General features: G+C 38.1%; 1 protein-coding gene across 7 annotated transcripts; it reads left to right on the plus strand.

Moving 5' to 3' along the window:
• The first annotated feature begins 1981 nt into the window (after positions 1-1981).
• LOC143850745 (uncharacterized) lies at positions 1982-15864 on the plus strand. 7 transcript variants are annotated; one of them, XM_077359986.1, is made up of 5 exons: positions 1982-4528; positions 6915-7091; positions 12307-12427; positions 13862-14560; positions 15324-15864. In XM_077359986.1, the coding sequence occupies exon 1, from the start codon at positions 2823-2825 to the stop codon at positions 4146-4148; it is 1326 nt and encodes a 441-aa protein (XP_077216101.1). In that variant the 5' UTR covers positions 1982-2822; the 3' UTR covers positions 4149-4528; positions 6915-7091; positions 12307-12427; positions 13862-14560; positions 15324-15864. The 7 variants fall into 7 exon arrangements, with proteins under 7 accessions (XP_077216101.1, XP_077216103.1, XP_077216100.1 ...); XM_077359988.1 differs by having other exon boundaries at positions 13862-14518; positions 15313-15864; XM_077359985.1 differs by having other exon boundaries at positions 13862-14518.
• The last annotated feature ends 739 nt before the right edge of the window (positions 15865-16603 follow it).

A 16603-nucleotide genomic window follows, 5' to 3' on the forward strand; every position in this document is an offset into this window, starting at 1 on the left:
GCGTATTTGGCAGTAACCCGCAAGCATAACTTAGCCTCATGGAGGCAGGCCATAATCGACAGTCTTGATCATCACACACGAGACTACGAAAGAAACTGCGTATTTGCTTGCATTCGGGCTTCACCAAGTTGTGAAATGAACCCCGATCCTGAGATGTCTGAGTGAGAAAGCGAGTGCAAAAAGTGGAGGCAAAAGCAAAGAGTGCAGAACGTGGAGGCAAGCAAAATATTCAAAATGGGAAAATGCAGAAATCATTAGGACCTGAAGAGAATAAATAGAAAATATGTGGCAAGCTTTTAAGTCAACGTGAAGCATGAAATTAGCCTTATTAGAAGTGAACAAGAAGCGTATAAAAAGAGTAGAGCCATAGCATGTCAGACAAGAAGGGTTAGTATAGACAAGGATTAGAAGTAGTAAAGAAGGCTCTAGGGGTGTAAATGGATAGAATTCGGAGCGGATATGGTTATATCCGAATTCGATTACAATATACACTATCCGAATTCGGATTCGATGGATATTTAATATTTATTACTGAATTCGTATCCGCCAGATACTGTTCGAATTCGGATATTATTATCCGTATCCGTTTATCCGGTAAATTCGAACATTTTATTGCAGCACTTCATATTTTTTTCTCCTTCTTACTCGAATGAATTTTTCAAACCCTAAAACTAGACCTCTACATTCTCTTCATAAAATTAACTCTCAAACCCTAAAATATATGAGATCATCTTCTTCCTTTTAAAACAAAGGCAGAGAGAGAGAGAGAGAGGCGGTGGGGATGGATGATAGTGTTGGTAGTGGTTTTTGGGTTTTTCCTTTTTTTTTTTTTGTATATGATGGAATGGGTTTGAGCTATTTTGATGGAATGGGTTTCGGGTGTTTTTCTTTTCTTTTAGAAACAAAAGATAGTATGTCATTACTAAAAATAAATATTAATGATATTATTAATAATAAATAAAAAGGATTTACTTCTCGGATTCGGATGTTAAACGGATCGGATATACCATTTACCAGATTCGCATCCGCTAAGAGCCGGATATCTCATAAACGGATTCGGATAATATCCGCTTGAAACGGATTCGGATAATATTCACTTTAAATGGATTCAGATGCGGACGGTAATCGAATTTCCGAATATCCATTTACACCCCTAGAAGGCTCCAGGACTAATTACAATTATAAATTTTAGGGATTTGTAATTTCGCAAATTTTATTTACGTAGATTTAAAATTAAGTTTTTGAAAAAAGATTCACATGGGCTTTTAAGTTTTAAACGGTATTTTTCTAAATACACTCCATTGGCATTAGTGATGCAATTTGGGTTGGGATCAAGTCGAGCTATTGCTAAAAATAAATTAAAATCAACTTGAACCCGACCTGATTTTATTGTAGTGTTCGATTTTTAGGGTGAACTCATATGACCCCCCTTCTTGATCGAGAAACTAGGATCGTCCATCTGGCATTGGATCTGCGGCCCACCATAATCAATGGCCCTGATCCCCACACAAACTCATATGTGTTATGGGCCCATGTGCATGCCATGTTTAAAAAAAAACCTCTTCCTATAGCAATTGAATATAGGAATTCCCCACTTGAGATTTTTGATGCCAATGCCTTTTTCAACTCTAGATTGTTTAGAAGCTAACAAACTCATCTATCTTCAACAGAATTTCAACCATTTTCTACACTCAAAATGCAAAGAAATTCAAAAAACAGAGATATTTTTTCCTTTTTTAATCAAATCTCGCTTATTATTTTGTCTATTATTTCTCTCCCCCTTCCATCCAAGGCCACTCCCTTGTAGTGAAAAAATTGTAGTTACAAATGCGCTAAAAGGGGCGAAAATATCACTCCCTATTTATTATTAGTGTTGACACCCATATCAATGGAATCTTGTCTACCATTGGATCAAGATTGGACGGTGATACACCAGTTCAACAATGATTGATTTTAATAAATATTTTGCATTACCAAAACATAGGAAAAAACTAATAGAAAAAGAGAAAGGAAAAAAAGAAGTCGAGAGAGAAGAGGAGAGAGAAAGAGGAGGGAGGGGAGAAACAAAAGAGAGCGAGTTTTTGCAGCGATCGAAGGCGAGAGAGAGAGAGAGAGAGAGAGAGAGATATCGAAAAACAGAGCGATAGAGAAAAAAAATATATGAGCGAGAGATAGAGAGAGAGAGAGAGAACGAAAAAGAAGCGAAAAGATGAAGCAAAGAATCGCTTCAAATCTTACCGCTTTTTAACTCCCGGAAGCTTTAATAGGTCAGACGAATTTCTCTTCCTCGATTTCGCTTCAAAAGCTCAGTTTGTTTTTTTTTTTTCCTTTTTTCTGAAATTTCTTTTCTCCCCTTTCTTTCTCTCCGTGATTTGGTAAAACGGCTGTTCGAGAACTCCATTCTAACACGATCCGTTTCTTTTAAGCAGCTTTTGCGTTCTTCGCTTTTGAAATTCTGGAAAAAAATGAGTGGTTTTTTTTAGTAGGGAGTTTTTTATGGAAAAAAAATGAGGTTTTTCCTATAGGGTTTTGATTCGGTGGATCGGAATTTCGAGTCTAGAGTAGGGTTTTGGAGGAATTGAAGTAGGTTTGCTTAGTGAGATCTCGGTTTGGCGTTTTATCTCATTCTAGGGTTTTGGTTGCTAAAAAGATGAGATTTTTATCGGCATTGTTTGGACTAAGGGTTGGGAAGGTTGATCAGAGGGTCGGGATTTCGAAGATTCGTGGTATGAAACGGTGCAAACCCTAATTTCGTGTGAAAATCAGATGGTTTTTGAGATTTAGATTGATCCGCGAATTGTATGGGATATATGAATTGAGAAATGCCAGACTCAGAGCAGCACACGCGGATCAATCTTGGTGATTTGAAGTCTCAGATAGTGAAAAAAGTTGGGCCGGATCGAGCTCAACGGTATCTTTATTATTTGAGTAGGTTTTTGAGTGAAAAGCTAAGCAAGACTGAGTTTGATAAGCAATGTTATTTGACAATTGGGCGGGAGAATCTCCCTCTACACAATCAGTTGATCCGTTCTATTCTGAAAAATGCTTGTCAAGGGAAGGTCCCACCACCTATCCCTGAAAAGGAAGGGTTTAAGTCTGTACAGGTGAGTGGAAAAAGACCCATTTCAAAAGAAGATGGGTACCCGCAGAGCGGGCCTTCACAGGCTCAGATTCAGACTCATACTACTACAGTTCATACTCCACTGGTTTGGTCTAATGGGGATGTTTTGCCAATGTCACCTCGCAAGGGTCGGTCTGGAATTCGTGACAGGAGGCTCAGGGATCGGCCGAGCCCTCTTGGACCGAATGGAAAGATGGGTCCCACTTTTCATCAATTGATTACCACCGATGAAGTCGTTGGAAAGGGGATTGTACAAAATGGGGACGTGAATTCATGTGACTTGCAGAGGCCGATGCATCATCATCAAGGACTTGCAGAACAACCAGAGAATGGGCGGGATGTTCCCCTTTCACCGCCAACAAAAAGGCCACGGATAAACAGATTGCCACAGGGTTTGGATTCTGTACATAGCAAGAGTCCAGTAGAATTTGTTGTTGTTGAAGAGGGGGAAGAGGTGGAAGGACATGACAATATTTCTAACTCTGCTAGAATTAGAAGTCCTCTCAGGGCTCCTCTTGGGATTCCATTTTGCTCGGCCAGCATGGGTGGAGCCCGCAGGGCTTTGCCTATGACAAGTAGCAGTAGTTTTACCAGTACTGTTAAAAGCAGTGAATTGTCTGATACAGAGAGTTTAAGGAAGCGGATGGAGCAAATAGCAGGAGCAGAAGGACTAGATGGGGTGTCAATAGACTGTACTAATTTGTTGAATAATGGGTTGGATGCTTATCTAAAGCGGTTAATCAGGTCAAGTATTGAACTAGTGGGAGCAAGGTCCGGGCATGAACCAGTAAAGCACTCGGTCTATAAGCCGGAGCAGCAAGGGAAGCTTATTAATGGCATTCGGCCAGGTCATCACAGGTACATACAAAGTAGCAGTGGGACTATGGAAGTCATACGAGAACCCAAAAACCGTTCTCCAATATCTTTACTAGATTTCAAGGTGGCAATGGAGCTAAATCCGCAGCAGCTTGGAGAAGACTGGCCGTTGCTCCTCGAGACAATTAGTCAGCATTCATGTGAAGAATAAAACATCTGAAATCATACTTTGGTTTCTCTGATGCTGTGACTGGATGGGTGTGGGTCCCATTTGACCCAAAGTGCTTGATTGTAGATGGACACTGTCGATGGGGCAACTTGGTCTGTTTTGGGATGAATAGAATTACATCCCCCAGCTTAAGCTCTATCCCTTGCAAGATGAATTGGGGATTGAAGCAAAAAAATCTCTGTGTGATCATGCGATGGGGTCCATGCTCGACCAAGAACACATTTTAACAGCAACCAACTGAAAGGGAATTTCAAAACATCGTCGCTGTTTGGTTGCACTGTTGTATGTTTAGCATTCATGAAGGGTGTCTACCACCATCACCACAGATATCAAGCTTTTCTGTAATTTAAGCAAATGCGAAGGTAATCTAAGACAGTTTTGCAGGAATATTTTTATGTAGCTTTGTAAAGGTACAATCATATTCTATATGGATCGCCATGTTGCGGTGGATGTATTATCAAATCTGAGAATTGCTTGGATGGTTTTAATAGTAGCAGTCCCTTTCCATAGCATGGAGTGTTTTGGATTTTTTTTTAAATCTCCCAATCATTTGATACCACGGAGTTCAAACCTCTGAAAGTTATTTAGTTCTGTTTATTTGCTCATGTTGAAAATTTCCAGTTGTTATATGGTCTTAAAATACACAGTTAATCTCATCAATGATGATTATCTTGTCAGCTTCAATTTATTTGGAGTTCTTGGAGATGTTGTGCTACTCTTCCATCTGCGTGTCCGATGTAATGTTGTGTTATCAGAAGATTTTCTTGATTGTGGAAAATTACTATTATTACCGAGCACACACTGAGAAAACTGAAACCTGTAATCTTTCTATGATGGTATGATGGCTTACTATAATTTACGAGGGATATTTTTTTTGTTTTGCACATTCACTGATAATGGGATAGTTGGAGCAGTCAGGGAAGTTACCACTAAAGTTCATTAACCATAACTGTTCTAGTGGAGTCCACAGTCAATTTTGTATCCATTTCCACCTAATATGGGCTTGCCAAAAAGGAGGCTTTGGATGAAGTATCTCTATTTTTCTGTTTGTTTTTTATAGGAATAAGAAAAGTACCATTAAGCCACTTTGTAGCCTGGTTGAGTGTTTCAAATCCAGGTCTGCTGTATTCGATACATCCTGTTTGCATATATCCTGAAGAAGAGCATAACCTTTAAGTAGCAGTTATGTTGTCCCGTAAATGAGAAAATTAAAAGATTGCTATTGTTTCTCTTGATGGTTGCAGCTTTTTATGTTGTTCGGTGGTTAAGTGCATGTGTTTTCTAAATTAGGTTATGACTACGCTTTTTTTTTCATAAAAGAAGCTTTTTATTTTGTTGGAACCATAAGTTGAGACTAACCTGGATGTCTGCATCAAGGTGAGGCTGTGGGGAACATCGGGTGGTGGGTGTTTAAGACATTTCCTCTCAAAATTGTGCATAGAGTTGTCTTATTATCAGCTGTATGCAAAAATTGTCATCTGTTCATTATTTCATTGATGATTTTGCTTATTTATGAAAGCTGTGCACGTGGTACTACAATATGACAGTGGCATTGATTTTTCAATAATAAATATGTTCACGAATTGCTAAGTAAGAAAATATGGGTTGTAGGACCCACCGGGAGTGAGAAAGATTTCTTGTTTGGATAGCCTAAAACATTCTCTGACAAAATCTCTATTTCTGAAACCACTGCACTATTGATTGTATCTAAATTATATGCATCCAGGTAAGCTCTATGCATGGATGAGGACTTTTTAATTTTATGCATCCTTGTAAATGAATATCACTTGCACCAGTCAACCTTTTAGTGAGAACCTTTCTCAATAGATCCTATGAACCAAACCAATGTACAACCAACGAGAAGCCGACCACAGGGAAGGTACCTCACCAATTAGGAGCCAATATATTGTCTTTTGTTTGAATTTTTTTTATTTGAAATGCAACCAATGAAGGTTTTAAAATGTCGCTGAAAATTTAGTCCATACTTCCATTGCCAGCACATCTATGACATATGAATATCTATAATTAGATATAATATAAAACATTCTTTTTATTAATGAAAGTGCATTTAAAACCATAAAGTGCCACTGTGTACCGTCATGAGAAGGTGGCCACGAAACAAAGAAACAAGTATTAGTATCCAGAGGAACACAGTGTATTAAAGGAATTGAAATGAAATCTATTAAACAGCACTACAGTCATCTTTTGCCTCACAGCCCTAACACGCTTCTTCAACTGAAAAAACCTTCTTGTCTTCTTACAATCACCTGCCTAAAATAGTTGATGGCTACCTGTTACCTTAAAACGACTGTGGCTCCTTACCAGGCAGAATAAACATGTGGAGAGTTCGGTAAGCTCACTATTACATTAGGTTTTCTCTCCATTTTAATATTTCAGTTTATCCCTGCTAAGCTCATTGTCATTTTCTATTTGGCATCTAAGCTCATTGCTATTGTAGGTTTTTCGCTCCTTAAATTTTAATAATTCCTTTTTATTTTACATTTTTGGATGCTGTTCCGTTGTAGGGTTGTTGGCCTCTTCCTTGTTAGTAGCAATATGCTTTGTTTGTGATTTGTTCTAATGAATTGAAAAGCAAAGAGAAGGGATTATGGAATATTGTAGGGTTTTATCCTTTTTGGTTTTTAATTTTCTTACCTTGCCATATTTAGTATCCCCAACTTATCACCTTCTAATGATGCTGTTCCTTGTTCTTTTAGGGTTTACAATATTCTTTTTCAATTGTTGCAGTAGGTGGCAGTAGACTTTTTTTTCTCTCTTCTGGTTATGTACGTGTTACATCAAAGAGTCTTTTGTTTGGTACTTGGATGCATTTCCTTTCTTGGCTTTTGTCTGCTTAATAGCGAGGATTGACGAAGAGACAACAAAGGACTAAGGATGAAGAAAATAGGAGAAAATGAACGGCAGGTACGCATCTTCTATTCACAACTTCTTTTCACTTACTTTTATAGCTCACACACTCTCCCCCCTCTCTCTGACACATACACCCTTTTTACCTCCAGTTCTTTTGCATTGTGCTTGTGAGCTATTATCATTTCAATACTTTTTTGGTTCCTAAAGATCACCTTTCAGTTGTTGCCATAGGTGGCTGTATAAGTTTTTCTTCTCTGGTCATGTACATGTTGCATCAAAGATTTTCTGGGGTTCCTTTGCTTCTGTCATTGTCACCAGATATTTGCAGGTGTTGTTGGGCTTCGTGGTTCTTTTGCACTTTTGGATGATCTCTACATCAATATGTTGTACATCCTCCTTGAATTTTCTTATAAGAGTATTTTCTTCTACGAAAGGGTTAAACATTGTTTCAAAACACGCCCCGCATCAATTGTCGACTCGCCCAAGTCTACTCCCTTTTACCGTGGCTGACTTGGCATTTTTCCCTACCAAGTCAATCAAAACTCACTTGATTCACCCGAGCTATGACCGCGGCAATCCTTCCTTGATTCAGCTGTGTCAACCGAGTACTCGACTGCGCCACGCTGAGTCGACTAAGATCTTGCCTATTCCGCATATTGGCATGCATTCACGTTTTGAAACATTGGGATTGAATTTTTCCCTAATGAGAGAAAACAACGTTGGATAAATGGTGAACTCCTTTTGTATATCTCTTTTCTTTTTCTTATTGTTTTAAGTCTTTTTTTAACAAACTAATGTTTCTTATTATCAAATGGGCTAAAATGGCTGTAATTTGTAGTTCCGATAAATGGTCAACACCGAAACCGAAACGTTCCGAAACCGAAATTCCCGAAACGTACCAAATTTCGGTCGAAATTTCAATATTAAAATCCGTAGTTCCGATAACGTCTACCGAATTTCGACCGAAATTTTGGGATTTCAGCTGAAATTTCGGTTTCGGTGAATCCCAAAATTATAGCCGAAACCGAAATTTAAAACCTTGGTTGGAAGAGAAGAGATAGATTCTTATATACATCCTCGTAGAACTTGTTTTCGTTATCAATTCGCTGCTTTGAGGGCTAGTGCGTGGATGAATTGTGCTCCCATTTCATTAAATCTAGGCTTGACACATTTGCACTCTTTTATTGATGAGATTCATGCTTGAAAAATCAATGCTGCTTCCTCCATAGAAATGCTTATCTGTGTCATCTATTGCTTTTTTGTTTTGATCTAGATTCTTCCTCTTAGGAATTTCTTTTCAATAGAATCTAGCTTGGAAGCTATATTCATCCTCCTAGGAATTTCTTTTCAATTCACAAGTCTATTGTTTGGGACCTATAGCCTGGCCTACATGTCCCAGTCCCAGAAGATTATTGCTCCCATTTCGAAAGTTCTGCTTCCATTTTAGAGATTCGTACCCTTCCATTTGTAGATCACATTTCTCACTTGATGGATTTCGCAATGGTTTCTCAACAATTTTGCTATGAGTAGCATCTAACATTCTTGAATTAGTATTGAGACTAGCAAATGAATCTCGATTCTTGAGAGTCTTGAATCTTGAAGTGGGCCAAAACTCCTTTTCCTCTTTCTTTTAGCCCAAGCAGGGATTTAGCTGGCTCTTTTCGGTCTGAGATTGATCGCCAGTTATCGCTTGGGCCAGGTGGCGCGACCTGCGTAGTCTCAGGCTGAGATTGACGAGCAAACAGTTGTTTTTTTTTCATACGGACTGACACTTACATTTCTTTTTCTTTGTTGTGATTGCCAGTTAATGGTTTCACAGTCACCATCTATTGTTGGGTTTCCTTTTGGCTGGTTGCCGCCTTGTCGGTCATGATTGGTGATCCCTAAAATTTTGTATAGAAAATCCTTTTTGAAAATAGCTTGAGGTAGAAAATGATGCCTCCATATAATAGTTTCGGGGAGCCATACGACATAGTGTACCTAAGTGGACCACCAATACGGGTGGTCTTTAGATTTGATTTTTTGTTTCTGTGCACCATTTGCACCCTTGCTTTTGACTGCGTGGGCATTTTGTTGGCCTCATCCATTGGCAGGAGCAGGATCAGTCAAATCAATGAATGATTGCAAACTTCCATTTTAGATTATCTGGGCCTTCTCAGGAGGATCATTCTAACACAGGAGCTTGATATTGTAGACTGGGATCGTAAATACATCTTATATGACTTTAACACATACACAACATATATGTCTCTACTAATACTTATGCACAAAAATCATTTACACTAACGTGCCATGTCAAATAGTATGTACTCAAATTATATATTACTATATTAGGCATAGGGGTATACTTAGAGGGCGAGCCTTGGCGCAACGGCAAGGTTGCTCCATTACGACCTGGTCACGGGTTCGAGTCACGGAAAGGGCCTCTCTGCAAAGCAGGGGTGAGGCTGCATACATCTAGCCCCCCCTCTCCCCCACCCCCCGCCGCGCGGTTCCGCAATGGTAGGAGCCTGGTGCACTGGGCCGCCCTTTTTTTTAGGCGTAGGAGTATACTTATATCCATTGTTCAATTTATAAATATTTGCTACTACCACCAAGATTTGCACCGATGGTCGCTCCCCTTAATATCTTTGTTCACATGATATGATAGACTATAAAGAAGTTAACTTGGATTAGTTGCTAGTTAATCAGCATCATCTGTACATAATTATAAGAAACAATCAAAAGGCAATGGTGTAAGTAACATTGTAAATTGATAAAGTATATAACGGGAAGACAATTATTACAGCATTTGCTTATTTACTATTGTATTTTCCATTCCTCTGACCTTTTCTATTCATCCTTTCTAACATATCAATTCAACCAGATTGATTTGAATCCACATATCAAATACTGTCCAGCAGTTTCTGTTCCCAATGTATCGTGTTATATTCTTCGTGAGGGGCAAGAAAAAAGGAAAGTTGGTTTCCTTTTGATGGGGTTTGGCTGTAAAACTGTTACTCAAATTGGACACCTTGTCCCGGTGTCCCCGTGCTTGTAATAAGCTTACAGTTATTAACAAAATTGGTACCTTTCAAAATAAAAAAGTTATCAATTCGACCAGATTCATTTCAATCCACGAACTGTGATTGAATTTTGGTGATTAAGAAAGAAAAGGACAAAACAATCCCAAAGTATAAGCAAACAAAGGGATGGAGAGGGAAAATCAACAAGATAACAAGGAGAATCCACTTCCTACAACAAGCTAGGAAAGCCCACTCAACAATGGGAGAAAAACTCTAATATTCATTTACAAGAGAAGTCGTCTAGCAAACCGATTCAAAAAGAAAACCAAAACAAGTGTGCATTTCTCTTAAACAGCCCTAAAACCCCATTCAAAAGAAAACCAAGTATACATTTTCTCTTAAACAGCCCTAAAACCCCATTCAAAAGAAAACCAAGTATACATTTTCTCTTAAACAGCCCTAAAACCCGTAACCAATCTTGTCTATCCATTATCTCTTAGTCTTAGCCATAGTATGTCATGTAAACCTACATAAAGTCCTAGAATGAAATTTGAAAGACAGAAACTATCTTTTGTATGACTCCTTAAAACCCCCTAAACCAACCATAGGGATAGAATACAATTTCAATAGATCCTAATGAATATAGACAACTATATTACATATCAAAACTGCAACCAAATACCCCCCAAAACTCAACATTTTTTCTTGATGGATCACCGTCCCCAATTAAAATTCATCTAACAACACCAACAATTCAAATAGAACTCTCTAAAGATCCTAGACTAGTCACCTTTATTTTTTTACCCTTTTTTCATCCTTGATTTCTTCGTGGATGGGTTTATGGCTAGATGGGACACATGGGTTTCATCACATGGATGAAATTATCCTCCAAACCCTTGCAATAAGTTGAGACTACCTTTGTAGAAAAATTATATGGTATCTACATGTGTTTTCCAATGAAAAATACTGACATCAAAAGTAAAAGTGGGTCTCACCATTATGGTTATCCAATAATCCATCATCTAGCCATACAATCGATGGCCGTAAAATGAAAATATCTTGCATCAGACTATTCTAACCCTAAAATTTGCGGAGATTATTTTACTACTGCTTTTAACTTTAGAAGCTGTTCACTTTATATCCTATATGTTAGGACTTAGGAGTGTCCCATGGAGAAGATTTGGGCATGACCTATTCACGATGAGGACCGATGAATGAATTGTTTGGATCATTGAAGAAGTGGTTCCTACCTATACTTGTGCCAGCACTTATAGTTCTTTGACAATACAAATACACGGTCTGATACCATATATTTCCCCCCTTTTCCATTTGTTTGACAATACACTGCATGAACTATTGAGAGAGAGAGAGAGAGAGAGAGAGAGAGAGAGAGAGAGGGGGGGGGGATCTAAGCTGCCATTGAGAATCAAGGAGTTATCGTTAATGTTAAAAGAGTTTTATTTAGTTTTTTTAGAGAGTTATCTAAGTCATTTTAAGTCGGGGGTAGTAGAGCCTTTCCCCATTAAAATCACTTTTAAGTTCTTTGAGGTATGGGTATTTTAAATATGCCTCACACATGAATTACAAAAATTTTAAGCTGAGAAAGAGTCTTTAAGTCATTAGAGTTAGGGTTTTCTTTACTTTCTTATATATATATATATATATATATATATATATATATATATATATATATATATATATGTACATATGAGGAAAGTGTTGGTGAGCTTAAGCTCACCAAACTTATGGTGAGCTTAAGCGCCCAATCACATGGGTCCCACATTTTCTGTGGTGATCCAAACCATTCATTTGCAAGGGCCTATCATAGATAGGGTGTGTACCAAAAATCAGCTCCATAGGATCATCCTAACCCATCCATTTGTGGAGGTCAAAATGGACAGACATTATTTGTCCACAAATCTGCCCATTTTTGTCCTCTACAAAGGGAGGGGTTAGGATGATCTTATGGAGCCGGTTTTTGGTACACACCCTATCTATGATAGGCCCTTGCAAATGAATGGTTTGGATCACCACAGAAAATGTGAGGAAAGTGTTGGTGAGCTTAAGCTCACCAAACTTATGGTGAGCTTAAGCGCCCCAATCACATGAGTCCCACATTTTCTGTGGTGATCCAAACCTCTATATATATATATATATGTGTGTGTGTGTGTGTGTGTTGCCTCATGGCATTTCTTTTATGCTATGGAATGAATAAAGATATAAAGTTTTTTCCTCTCTTGGTGGATGTGATCTCTCTTCTTCAGGGTGCGATACATTGATATCATTGGTGAGATGTCCAGAGTTCCCTTGGTGTGAAGACTCAGGATTGCTAGTGTTATGGTAGCATAATCTTCTTCTTCGGTGAGATGCCAACGAAAACTCTTGGTAGGATGCCTTGAGATAAGTATCTTGTTCTTTCTTTTTTTTGGATGATGAAGTATCTTGTTTCTTCATAAGTTGTAATCTATATTTTTTCTCTTCTTTTCTTGGTTCTTCTCCACAAACAATCTGCACTGGAAACTGGAAATATTCCTTCCCCTTGTCTAAAACCTCAAAACCCTAATCATTCTTCTTATTTTACCCATCCCATCTCACCCTACACCTTGCACCCACCTTAACTCATCCAAAATCCCCAATCACCTCTTTCCTGGACATTAAAACCTCACCATAATCCCACACTCACCATACCACTACCAAATCCCGAAACCATTCCCCCTAAACCTAGTAGACTATTTTTTTTGAATTTAATCACATATATTAGGATCCAAAACTCTAATTTTCACCCACAGTTCACCCCTCCTACTATAGCAGTCTACTCTTGTCAGTAAATTCAGATCCCTAGAATCTGCATAACCTACCTTCTTTGCTCATACCTTATTATTCAACCTAGTTGACTAAAACCCGAGCCTAATCTTTGAAAGATATTCCCTTCTATAGAATGTCCTACCTCACCTATTCCCTTGTTACTTCTTTGACAGTACATGGTTTGAAGCAATTACTATTGCATTTTTCATATTAATCAAAACTTAAATTTCATTGTGGAAATCCTAGAATCTAAGTAGAACACGAGAACTCAAGAGGAGACGATGTTCTTCTCTACTTCTATTCAAAGGTGTGTAAAACTCAATAATATGTGTTTATATATATATTAGGACCACTTACATGTAGTCAAAACCCTGAACCAACATGAGTTTATCCAAGAAAAGAAAACACAATGAAAACATGCCAAGAATAACATCTGCAACTGTTATTTCCGCTGCTGGTCTGTAAATCTATTGATCGATAGGCAGATCCAACAATCCATGAATTAGCTTATCAATCGATCTGCTTCATCTCCAGCTGTGGTAAATCACCGGCTTTTCCACAATGAGTTTCTTCTTGGCATGATCTTGAGCATCTATCTGTGCCATTTGAGTTTCTTCGTGTGCTGGTTTTACCAACTCTAACAAGGCTAAATCGAGGGGCCTTCTCACTGGACTGCAAATCTATAACACCTAGTTTGAGGGCCACCTCATGTTCAAAGGGGACTCCCAAAATACTATGAACTGGGGTTCCAAAAGAAGCATAGGGTCGTGGCATCTGTGTCTGATTTTAAATGAAATTGGGAATTTGAAGGGACTTTACTTTTCTCTCATGTGTTTATGGAGACCAACGGCAGTGCTGAACTGCTGATTCGCTGGCCAAAGATGGTGTTAGAAAAGTATCTTTACTTGAGGGGCAATCTCTGCCCCAGAGGTAGTTTTCTGTGTTTTTTATCTTCTTTTATCAATAGAACCATTACCTTTCTCAAAAAAGTGTGTGATGTGTGTCTGTGTGCAGGTGCGGACAACGTTAGTCGGTAAAGGGGCCAATGGATGTGGCTGTAGCATCTTGAATGGAAATATATATGTACTTGTTGCCTGGGAAAAGCAAACTTGTGGGTCGAAGCTCCCTAAATGAGAAATGAAGTTGCGCTACATTCCAAGAAATATACATCTAAATTTATTTGAAAATGATCCAAACATACTGAACATATAATCCACATACAATATAGATGCACAAACATAAGCCATCTAGCTCTCTTGTCCTACTCCCGTTGGAATGTAACATTTGATGTGAAATCAAATCAAGAGGCACAATGTTTATAAAACATGGTAATCTTTACATCTTGAGCTGCTTCTATTATATTAAACTGAGTTTAGGTTTCAACCTTCTAGATCTTTTTTTAGTTTCTGGTACAAATGATACACTCAAGGAAAGAAATTTCATAGAAAAGTCCTGCTCTGGTTGACATGTAACAAGTTCTGAAGCTCCTTCCACTTCGTTTCAAAGACACAGAAGATGAGAAAGGACGATCTCAAATTCCAAAAAATGACAGAGAATTCAAAAAATGGATGAGGCTGAGGCACCAGATGGAGACCACGCAGAATTAATGGAGAATTCACTATGACAAAAGTAACTACAAATTTGAACATTGGAAGCAACTACATCATCATAGTAAGAGCCTTGAAAATCACTTTCTATTGCAGATTTATCAGAGTAAGTCATAGAGAATATGCATTGTTCTTGTCTTGATAGAAATAAATGGTCTATGGGGGTGTGTCCAGTGAGCAGATGGGTGGACTCATAGTTAGATCACACAACTCATGAGATTGTGTGGTTCTATGTAATTTGTTGGTTGATTGATACGTACTTATTTAAATTTCCCCTACCACAACTATACATGAAAGTTTACCATTGAAAGAAAAAAAAACAACTGTATATGTGGAGGTTAAACCTCTGTAAATTTTTTGGTCTGAGTTGTTGTCTAGTTTACTCATGCATGTGTTTGTTTACATGTGTGCAAAGATTATTGATAATGTTTCTTATAAACTACATGCTTGTAAATTGGTTCTGTCCGGGGGTTTGGATGCACGGAAAATTTATCTTGGAAAATGAGTTTTCCAATGTTTGGATGATTCATTTTCCATGGAGATACAATCTTGGAAAATGAGTTTTTCGGTCTTGAAACTTTGGATGCACAAACATAAGCCTGTAACTCTCGCGACCTACTCTTATCAGAACGTTTAACAATTGATGTCAGTAACAATTGATGTCAGATCAAATCAAGATATAAAACAGTAATTTTATTTTTTTAAAATGATAGAGATACAATGTTTGTAAAAGCTAATATTTTCATCTTGAGCTACTTTATTGTATTGAACTGAGATTTATGTTTGCACCAGCTAGATATTTTCATAGTTTCTGGTATAAATGTTTCTGAGATAACATGTCCTGAACTATTTTCATAGTTTCTTCTCAGAGACAGACAGGAGGAATCAGATGGGCCTTCTCAGGTCCCATTGGTCTGAGGGATTCAAATGAGGCTGAAGGAAGGGCACTCCTGCAAAGCATTAGGTTCGTAGATATGTCTCTAATGGACCATTTAATAGTTGAGGGGGATTCTCTGAAATGTCATTACATGGTTGAATGGTGCCCACTGCCCACCCTCTCCCCCGTGGAGATTCGAGCCATTTTTTGACGATCATGATCAAGCCGCTTTTCGACGAGATACATGATCGGCTACCAAGTGCTCTAGATGTCCAGCATATAAGGAAGTCAGCTAACAGCGAGGCGGATTGCTTGGCTCGGGCCTGTGTCAATCGGGATAGCTTGGAGCTATCAAGATCATGTGGTTCAATTTTATTTGCTGGTTGATTCATACATGCTTATTGGAATTTCCCTTTTTTTTTATACTATATATGGTAATGTTTACCATTGGAGGAAGAAAAACTAACATATGAGGAGGTTTAACCTCTCAAATTTGGATTGGAGGAAAAATATTGATAGTGTCTTATAAGCTACATTCTTGTGATTGGCGGTGTCATTTAAGCCCCCCTCTTTTCTTCCCTCCTTTACTTGTGATAAGGCCTCCATATGTTTTTTTTTTTCGCACAACTGTTCAAAATCAACAGAAAAACGTAATTGTGCATGAATCTATGATTGTTTTTACCTCTACTTATTATTGGGAAAGATTTGTTTGGGGGCATATTTCAGATTAAACTGTGTGAAATAGTGTTGCAGATATGGGATTTTATCGGTTGTTAGCTTGTAAAACTCCTTTTGCAATATCAGATGGATGGCCAGGATCACAACTGCAATTTGGTGGGCCATAAGATAAATGGTTTAGTACTATTTCTGTTTTAAAGCCACATATTGGATGGTTGGACGTCCTCGTTACAATTTTTATTACATTAGTACATGGATTTTATAATCCACTATTGTAAAATTCTGGATTATAAAAGCTAAAACCTGGATTTTAAATCCAGACAATATACAGTCCAGTCCAGGTTTTAGCTTATAAAATCCTGGATTATAAAATCCTTAAATCCAAATGGCCCCTTGCTAGATTTCGCTGTTATTGGGAAAAGGAAGTGCTTTAGAGGATAATAGTTTTCACATGGTGTCCATAGGTGCGTGTATTTTTCAAATGTAGTGGGGCCCACCTTGTTTGAGGATCCAAACCGTTCACTTGGATCGGCTCAACCAGATGGAAATAGGTTGGACCCCAAAAATCATCCCCAAAGGATGATCCTAACCCTC

Source organism: Tasmannia lanceolata, unplaced genomic scaffold (assembly GCF_043159265.1).
Source record: "Tasmannia lanceolata isolate RefF3 unplaced genomic scaffold, GAP_Taslan_0.1 ptg000018l, whole genome shotgun sequence".
In the NCBI taxonomy this organism is placed as follows: Eukaryota; Viridiplantae; Streptophyta; class Magnoliopsida; order Canellales; family Winteraceae; genus Tasmannia; species Tasmannia lanceolata.